The 10,667-nt window shown below is 35.2% G+C and overlaps 1 protein-coding gene across 1 annotated transcript in view; it reads right to left on the bottom strand.

Moving 5' to 3' along the window:
* Positions 1-482: 482 nt before the first annotated feature.
* LOC125649388 (uncharacterized) overlaps positions 483-10,667 on the bottom strand; it is a 73,466-nt gene continuing 63,281 nt past the window's right edge. Inside the window, exons 38-41 of the mRNA XM_056139253.1 lie at positions 10,438-10,596; positions 2,162-2,417; positions 1,500-1,790; positions 483-1,135 (exon numbers count right to left, since the gene is read on the bottom strand). Coding sequence (XP_055995228.1) covers positions 969-1,135; positions 1,500-1,790; positions 2,162-2,417; positions 10,438-10,596 — 873 coding nt within the window. The 3' untranslated portion in view covers positions 483-968. The remainder of the gene's footprint in view (positions 1,136-1,499; positions 1,791-2,161; positions 2,418-10,437; positions 10,597-10,667) is intronic.

Below are 10,667 nucleotides of genomic sequence, written 5' to 3'. Positions count from 1 at the left end.
GTATTTGCCTATAATAGCTCTAAAACTTCATTGTTATTTCGGATTTCAAACATTTCAGTTAAGTTTTACAATTATGACCCCTGGGTCGAGGCCTCTGCTGGTGGACTGTTAGTCCCCGAGGGTCTCTACAGCCCAGTAGCTAAGTACTTCGTTACTAGCTTGAAAATACGGATGTATATTTAATTGCTGTTATAAAATTTAGAAATTCATTTCAAAATTAAGGATTATCTCCCTCACGCATAGCTCTTATCCTTGAACGAATTTTGGCACACTGTTTTTGCCTATAATAGTTCTAAAACGTCTTTGTTATTTCGGATTTCAAACATTTCGGTTGAGCATCACTGAAGAGACATTATTTGTCGAAATGCGCATCTGGTGCATCAAAAATTGGTACCGTATAAGTTTTACATACAAAGATGTGCAAGAATTGAAAAATCATAACCTAAATTAATTTGATTTTGAAATAAAAACATAATTCATGGTGACTATAAAAAGATTTGTTATTCATATATATCCAAGTATATGAAAACGTTTTCTGCACTAAAAGTGTAATATATTTTTGGTTACAAACATCTATAACTATGCGAAGGTTAACATTACATTTGTTTCAATAGAATGTCTCACTTTCGCTTTAATAACAATTTTCCTTTATCACCAACTTTAACATCCATGTGTTTAAGATAAAGGGAAGTATGAGTAGAAACGCTTTCTTTAGTGGATTTATAATTATGTGTTATCTGGTAAAAATTCATTAATATTCACCAGTAAATCATGAAGTCATGAACTTGATAAGTCGAAGTTTTCAGACGGTCCCTTGAACTTTGACACAATGAGGTTCGACTGTATATATAAACATGAACTTATATTCACTGTAACGACATATAAATGTACATTATATACAAGATTTGATGTACTAGTCACTTAGGCTTCGATAACAATCCGTTTGTGTTCATCATATCAAAATCATTTTAACCAATAACAATTTTTCTCCTCCTATTTTTCTTCACAGCCTCCATCTCCTTTTCTAGTTCATTCCTAATCTCGTCATCGCAGTCAACAAAGCCTTCCATTTTCTTGATAACTTTCTCAACTCTTTCATCAAGCTCTTGAAGTTTTACCTGATCCACTGTCTTACCTGTAAGTATATATATACATACATAAATGAACTCCAAAAAAGAGAAACACACCCAACTATTTGTACAACACCGACATTTTTATCCCTAGCATCGTTCCCAACCGAATTGATGTAAAATCCTCTTTCGGCTCAAAATCGAAAAATAGGAGTGCCATTTTTTTTTTTTTACATCATTCCTACCGCTTAACTGCTATGAAAGGTACTAAATACCTAGATGATATTGCAAGGCTAAATATAATTTTCATCTTTATCTTTATTAAATGACCGTTATTCCGTAAAGTTCTTTAAACAAAAGTATGAAATACCATTTTTGACTTTATATTCACACGTACATAACTTTCTATCACACTGTACATCAATTTACCTTCAATGTAAACATACTGCTGCAAGCGTGGGTCCTGGAAAATACTCAAAACCTTTCTCTTAGTTGGAGCTCCCACACCCAACAACATTTTGAATCTCTTCATGAAATAGTCAATAACCTCGTGCTCATTACTCTGATTTACAGGGTATCTTCTAACTGTCTCAAACGCCTCCATCAAAATTGTCAAGAAGAAGTTGATCAAAATGAAACTGAAGCAAACGCTGAAGAACCCAAACAGAAGGGGACCAGAAATTCGCGTAGCACTGTAAGCGGCCTCATAGTCAAATTTACCTGTAAAAAAAAAAAGGATTATCGAAGCTCATGATGTCCCTAAATTTCTCCCTAAAATGATACTTAGCGAATAGTTGCTAATTCTGTAGAATCGTATAATTTCAAGGGATGAAAATGTCGTAGTTTGGGAGGAAAATCATGTTCAGTTTGACTTGATTTCGTCGTGGAAGAGTTGTCGATCTTTGTAGTAATTAACTTTATCATGTGGTTCTTTGCGGTAATTAACTTTATCATCTTCCTAGATCAGTTGAATTCATGGAGATCTCTCAGACAATTTATGCTTTTAAAGTATATCATTTAGCATTATTTTCTCGAATTTGATCCCCAAAACAAACATGATTTACTCCTACAAGTCGATAGTATAAGCTTACCCAACATCATCGATAACAAAGTCTCCAAAGTAACGATATACGACCTGAATTCAAACAGTCTGGACATGAAGAAGAGATACGCCGTGCAAGCAAACGAGAGAAAAGCAATGTTGAAAACAAAACTGAAGCTGAGAAGCATCTTCCCCGAGTGCTGGAGGGTACTGCTGAGTAAGGAGATTTTCTTATTGAACCGCAGCAGACGCAGGAATCGAACGTTAAGAAAAAAGACCAAGAAGGCAATGAACCAGCTGGACAACTGTAATGAGGAAATAAAGGCATGAACAAACAGGTAACATACACATCGTAACATATAAGACAAATGGAGGATGATAAAGTATTCCTTGTTTGTTTGTTCGTTTTGTTTATATGTTGTTTTACCTCCATGATGTTCATATCTTACTCATTTAGACACGTCACCAGTTTTTACGAGGTGTAACACATTTCACTGGATAAACTGTGTCATTCAGTCGACTGAAAAAGTCTAGACAGATGACTGAATGGCAGAGAATGGCAAAGCTCTTTCGGTAACCGGTTTAGTAACCTTTCAGTTTATTCTGGGTTGTCACTGTTACTGGGCGCTTGGGGAAAGAATATACAGTACCAATAAATGCTAGGCCACAACGATGTAGCCCTAAAATGCAACGTCATTTCGCGCAATTTTTATTACCAAATAAAAGATACTTTTAAGGTGTCACAATCGTGAATATTAAAAATATTATTGTTAGGCCTCGCATAAAATGCGGGAAGCCCTAGAGTAATCAAATTGTCCGTCTGTCCGTCAACACTTTCTTTATGACACGATAACTCAAACAGTTTTCAAATTTTGTACAAGAATAATTTACAATACGAGGTAGACAGCTATATATTTTGGGGTCATGTCACTGTGTCTGTCTGTCTGTCTGTCTGTCTGTATGTCATCATCTTTGTTATTATGAACACTTTCTTTGTAACATAACTCAGTTTTCATTGTATAGTTTTCAAATTTTGTGCAGAAATAATTTACAATAAGAGGAAGATACCTAGGCACCTGATCCCACCTCTGGTGTGTGTCCAGAGGTCCGTGTTTGCCCAACTCTCTATTTTGTATTGCTTATAGGAGTTATGAGATCGGTTACTGTTCGTCATCTTCACCTTTCACCTATAGATTTTGGGGTCATGTCATTTTGTCTGTATGTATGTCATCATCTTTCTTATTTAGACTGTATCTATTTACCATTGTCTGAGGGAGATAATTCAATTTGATATTATGATATATTGTATTGATATAGAAAATTTATAAAAAATAACTCTACAACATTGTATATGTGTATTTTTTAAATGTGATTAAAAAAAATGCATTATATAATATATGTATATTGAATTAAATGCAAGGCATTCCCAGTCAACAATTCTCGATCAGGATCGTAATACGAAATTAAATTTCTGATATCCGGTTACAAAGTGGAACTGCTTCATTGAATTATGTACAATTTGCATGTTACACCATAGAGAACTGTTCCTTTTAATAAAGAAAGTCACAATATAGATACAAAATGAGTGTACCTTATTCATTAATGTTACCGATCTTTCGTCGATGAAAATCTCAAAATGGCGTATTTCATTGGTTGTTAACGGTAAGGTTCACATTTTCTACGTGAGTACTTTGATATTTGCTTATGATTTTTTTTAGCGCATACATGGTACATGTATGTTTCTGCTAGGAACAAGGAAAACTGCCTCACCTATGTATGTAGAGAGATATTCTGTAGATTTCTTTCTTTTTTTAAAAACGTAGAACATTTCTAGCAAATGTGTTTGAAAACGTTTAGATCCTTGATGTCAGAATGTCCTTTTCTTAGACATCAACATGTCAAATTCTTAATCCTTTTCGAATAGTATATACTACATTTTGTACCAGTTGTCCATTTTGAATCCCATTACAATGGGATTTAGTTGCACTATGTTTTGTTTGAGTGGATGATTGTGTGCCAAACAGAAGTAATTTACATTTGCATCAGTCTCTCATTAATATGCTTCATGATTCCGTTTTCACAAATTTTCATTCTAATGTATCTTTGAATATTATTAATTCTAAAAAATACATTTGTATACCAGCCCCAAACATTACTATATCAAATACAGATGTCACTTTCCTCTAATAACCTTCAGCGGGGCCCTTGCTGACTGTGTCAGTTTTCTAGTTTCAATGGGAATAATCGCCCTTTCTTCTAATATTCACTAGATTTTGAAAAGTAACTTTTAACTTTTTTCATGTAATTATGAATTGAAAACTATATATGCAAATCGGAGTTGTAGATATTCAACACATATCCAGTCTAGTAAATAATCATCACGTGACATAGATCCAGGTTATCAACACAAAGAAGAGGGGTATATTGCTCTGCACCTGTCGGTCAGTCGGTAGACCACATATTGTCCACTCAATATTTTGAGAACCATTCACTTGATCATAATATTTCATATGTGAGTTTGTTATGCGTGGAATAGGACTCCTATTAATTTTGAGGTCAAAAGGTCGATCCACTCTAAACATAAGAGTATATATATATATATATATATATATATATATATATATATATATATTGTCCGCCGATTATCTTGATATCGTTTTCTTGAAATACATCGAACTTTGTACACTGGTACATCGTAATAAGTAAATGACCCCTATTGGTTTTGAGGTCACATGGTCAAAGGCTAAACTGGATATAAGAATATACTGTCCTCCCAATATCTAGAGAACCCTTTGTTTGACAGACATCAAACTTGGAACATTGGTACATTCCAAGAAGTACATGACCTCTATTGATTTCAAGGTCACGTGGTCAAAGGTCAAGTGTCAAACTTGACTTAGAAAGATTCTGTCCGGACAATATCTTGAGAATCCTTTGCTTTACAGACATCAAACGTGGTACACTGGTACATCCTAAGGAGTAAATGACCCCCATTAATTTTAGGGTCACGTGGTCAAAGGTCAAACTGGACATAAGATGTTGTCTGTTCAATGTCTTGAGAATCCTTTGCTTGAAAGTCATTAAACTAGGTACACTAGTACATCATAAGGAATATATCATACCTATTAATTTTGGGTTCACATGGTCAAAGGTCAAGAGTCAAATATGACCTGGTAATATATTGTTTCCTGTATGTAAAGAATTATTTGCTTGATTGACACCAAACTTGGTATACTGGTACATCGTAAGGAGTAGATGACGCCTATTGATTTTTAGGTCACAACATGGCAAAAGCAAAGGGTCGAACCACTCTGGACATAGGAAGATATTGTCCGCTTAATTCCTTGACTTGTTTTGGTATTACTAATAATTAAAATTGAATGACTTTAGAAGAACTTTGCAGATTTAGTCATGCAAATTGTATACAAAGTTCCCTTTACAAATGGCAAAAAATCTTTAAATCCTGTTTCAGTTTTCAGCACATTTAATATGAAGGCAGGCTACTGACAAATAAGTTGATGTTACAGGGGTTTCAACAGTCTCGTTTAATGTCAGCATTTTGTAAATACTATGATCATTATAATGATCTAATTTCCCAATACAACCTGTCATTTGGTAAAATGCTGTCTGAGGTGTTTCATATAAGTTGTTAAACCATTATTTGCATACTGATTTTGATTATGGATTACTTCGTTTACTTGTTAAGGCTCATGGTGAACAGGGGTCCGTGTTTGCCCTATTTTCAATTTTGTGTTCTTTATGGAAAAGAGAGATTGATCTTCTTCATCTTCACTTTTTCTATAGAAGCAATTACATGTAAAAGAACAAAATTGCATAGAGCTTAATTATAAAGAGCTTAATTATAAAAACGATCTAGAGATCGATTGATTGTTTTACGTCCCGTCGAGAGTTTTTCACTCAAATTGAGACATCACCAGTTGTAGGTGAAGTACTACACATTTAGACCTATGTTTAGCGCCCAGGTCCGTAGCAGTGTGTTTTTTTTATGTGTCAATGCCTGCCGCGACCTCCCTTTTTAAGGTCATATCAAAAAGACCCGTGCTTCTCGCTTTTTAAATGCCGAGTATTTGGCGAAGGAGCAATCACTACAGATGGTTTTCAGTTTTCTACATTCAAAATATTTACAAAGTGTATCGTGATTAAAAATAAGAGATTGTGACGTAATTTTCATGATAGATTGTGAATTATGACCTAACAAAGTACTAATACATCATGTTGATTGAAATCTGATCTGTATCTACTCATTAGGTTCAGTAGCCTGCCTGATTGAAAAATTGATTATACTCAGAACATGTTCTCGCGTATGGAATCAGTTGAGAGACGTAAATACCATATGTGGGGACAATGGAATTTTGGAACATAAATGTGGGGAAGCTCAAGATGGAGAAGCTGAAGTCATCCTGTTTGTTATAAAGCTGAGATGGAGAAGCTGAAGTCATCCTGTTTATAATAATGCTGAGTTGTGATATAATAAAAAGACTTACAGACCATGCTTTAAAAAAATCTTTTGAGCTGAAGCAAGCTGTCTACTGAGTCAGTTTTGAGCTGAATCAAGCTGTCTACTGAGTCAGTTTTGAGCTGAATCAAGCTGTCTAACTGAGTCAATTTTGAGCTGAATCAAGCTGTCTACTGAGTCAGTTTTGAGCTGAATCAAGCTGTCTACTGAGTCAGTTTTGAAATACAAATGGTACAATTGTTTGCACACTACAGGTAGCATTAAATATTTTTGATTGATATTCATACCTGTAAAGTATTCAACAGCACTGGGTACTGTGACTCAGTCGTGGTTGTCACTCGAGAAAAGTCATTAATCGTAAGGACGGTACATATAGTACTAGTACAAGGGGGAGGGGGCTCGAATATGTTCAGCTGTATGTGTCAAGAAACGTTTTAGTGTCATAATAATAGAGATTAATTCAACAAAAACATGCATTTATATTGTATTATGGATGCATGTACGTGTTAGTGCTTTAGATATAGACACATAGATGAGGTAAGATACAGCTTCTCCCTACATAGTTCAGATTCAATCAGTCGTGACTGATTAAAAACGCATAGAAACTTTACTTAGAACTATTTCCTTGCCCTTGTTGTAAACTTTTTACCGCCAGTATGACTAATCACGGTTGTTTCACGTGAACTCAAGGATTTTGTTCAATAAAACCATTGCATTCTAATAGAATTTTAGCTACATATCTGTAACTCTCTGGGGAAATAGTGGGAGAGACGAGATCGCTACAGATCTACCTTTTCACAACACACGAATTTTAGCGCATGGTTGAGGTTGTATATCGCCGTGTTATTGTATCACCGTCACCAAATTTTAATATAATTTTAAAACGTATTTTCCAACTACACTTGTGTCTAAACATACCTTCAAACATCCATTTGGTCGCGATCAGCCTAGCCTACTAAGTTGAAAACGCAATTGTTGAACACAGATTTCGACAGAAATTTAAAGGATCTAAGAGAAGTAATGAAGGATGTGATGGGTCAACTCAACGTTAAGCTCTTAGTCAGGTTTTTGGAAGGAAGCAACGGCATGTTCATTGTTAGGACTCGAGGTGAACGTAGGCATGTAGGAGGCACTCCGAGACAGTAGGACATATTTAGACGAAGTGCAGGTAGGTTGCTTCTTTTATTTACCTACAATGTGTGCGAGAGAAAATAAAAAACGAACTGACGGAGTTTTTGTTCACTTGAGAGATTTCTGTTGCAGGATTTTAATGAAGACTCGCACCGGTACCCATGACATGAACATTATTTTTCGAGCCTCGAAACTAGCCTCGCTTATGATCATGCCGAATAATAGCCGTGATGCCAGGAAACAACAGGAAAACTTATCATCATCATCATAAATTAAATAGGCTTATAACTCTGCCTACATTTCTTCGCTTCCACTAAGTTCGAGTATCAAAGTTATTTTATGAATTCGCCATGCATAAGTTGCAGTTTAAGCATCGTTGCAGACGGTACAATGAAACAACTAAGCGGTGTGTTTAATGTTTCTGTTTTCTTACCAAATAAATTCTGTGTTATTATCTTCCTGCGTTTGTTTTTGTTATGATGTCGATCCAGGGCTTACGAAAGGGGGACACCTATGAAAATCACGTATTAACCAAAATACTTAGCCATTTTAGGTGCCATTCTGGAATTTTATTCGCACTGTTTCTACTTTTTAAATTTGTGGCGAAAAGGGGGAGGTCTAAATCCTGTCCCCTGCATTGCATAAGCAAGAAGCCAGGTGAACGTACAGGAACTTACTTTTGAAGCGTTGATTATATTCATACGCAAGAAAAACTGATCACGTGACCAACTTCATGTTACAAGAAATTGAATGTCTACTTCATTAGTACTGTCATACAAGGAAGTGCAATGGCAAATGTAAATATTATATGAATTGCTTCTCCCATTCAGTCATATGCACTCATCATTATGTCATGTGCATTTATCACTATGCCACGTGCATTTTTATATCATTATGTCATCTGCTTTTCTCATTTTGTCATGTTGCCATCTGCTTTGTTCATTATGTGATATGATTTTGTCTTTATATGATGTGCTTTTTCGGTTCATTACTTCTTGTACAAACATCTTTGTTTTATGTGCAAAGATCATTATGTGGTGGGCAAACTTCGTTATGATGATGATCAAAGTCACATGACGTGACAACTGTACAATTCAAATGTTAGAGCCAGCATAGACGTAGATCAAATTGGAAAAGAAGACTCGGACGTGGATCAGCGCAAAAATTGCATCAAATGTTGATGGAGTTAAAAGGCTAATGCTGATTCCCTGTATAGTGTATATTAAATTTTCACCAGATTCAGTTGTGGTATCATTTACGTCTTATTCACTCTAATACAGAAATATATAAGTGAAAATTGATAGTGGTAGAATACCTTAGATATGTATGATATCTTAGATGCATTTGAAAGTTCTCGTTTCACATTGTAACATACGACTGTGACGTCATAGTTATGTTTGTGTACACATAGCAAACGACTCTTATGGTGTCGATCTACATATGAGGTTTATTTAAGATTACGGTAATAGACGAGTATGGACTGCCGACTTGTGACGTCATCCATATATTTCTATTGAAAGTATATCCGTGCGATTTCAACGCCCTCCCTGGGATGCATAGAAAGCAATTTTCGTTGTTAATGATGCATGTATGTATTATATACCTCATGCATAGCTCTTATCCTTAGACGAATTTAACTCCCCTTTTTGGCACTCTGTTTTCCCCTAAAATAGCTTTTACAAGTTTATTGTTATTTCGGATTTCAAAAATTTCCGCTGAGCATCACTCAAGAGACATTTTTTTGTCGAAATACGCATCTGATGCATCAAAATTGGTACCGTATAAGTTTTACATATATATAAAACGCTGTTGAGAGTTTTCAGACATACCAATAGAGTAAATATTGCTGTTGTCAATCTTGCGTTTTGGCGGCCGGAGGCTTAGGGATCACTTAGATTTGAGTCGTCCAAATAGTGTATTGCAATTGTGATATCTTTTAGAATTATATATTATAATTTTGATTTATGACACATAGAGAAACTGAAAAGAACAAAAGTAGTTGTTATGCGATATAACCAACCCAACCTTTTATCTTTTCAGTTTTACTATGTGTCGGAAAGCAAACTTAAAACAATTCATACATAACACATACACTGGTAGAACTACACTGATCCACACAAATTTGCACGTGGGCTGACAAGGTATTATTTCATTAGTTTCATGTTTTATTAAACGCTCGAGTTCCATTTTGACTATGGGTAACCCCGTTTACCTGATCAAGATATAGGGCTCACGGCGGGTGTGACCGGTCGACGGGATGCTTACTCTTCCTATGAACCTGATCCCACCTCTGGTGTATCCAGGGGTCCGTGTTTGCCCAACTCTCTATTTTGTATTGCTTACAGGAGTTATGAGATTGATCACATATCGTTATCTTCACCTTCTATACAACAAATTTTGCACATCACATAATGAGAGAGGCACATCATAAAATGACGTATACACATCACTAAATATCAAAGAAACATCCGAAGGCAGTAAAGGAGATTCATAAAATGAAGTTGTTTGTAATCAGTACTGGTGTAAAATAGAATTTTACGATCTGTCAATGTTTCAATAAAAAAGAAAAGATATTAGACCACAGTATTTGCCACTCTTGAAATTCGTAATCCAATCGTACCTATATGTTACACTTATCAAAAGTTTTAAAAAGTTACACTTTTTTTCCCGAATAGAAATGCATATTTACTGAAGGAGAGCAATTAATGGATACATACATCATCCAACATAACCGTGAAGTGCATGTTGACAAAGCTCGTTGGGTTCTCTTCAATTTTATTCAATGAGCGAACACAAAGAACTGCCCTCCAGATGAACACCAAACCAATGGCATACGATAGAGCTAGGATCACCAACTCAAAGATGTTCCAAAATTGCTACAAGTTGGAAAAGTACACTTCACATTATTAAAAACAACCAAGGTTTAAATACAGTAAATCTGGAATTT

Source organism: Ostrea edulis, chromosome 5 (genome assembly GCF_947568905.1).
Source record: "Ostrea edulis chromosome 5, xbOstEdul1.1, whole genome shotgun sequence".
NCBI classification, from domain to species: domain Eukaryota; kingdom Metazoa; phylum Mollusca; class Bivalvia; order Ostreida; family Ostreidae; genus Ostrea; species Ostrea edulis.
This window is presented reverse-complemented; position numbering and strand designations above follow the sequence as displayed.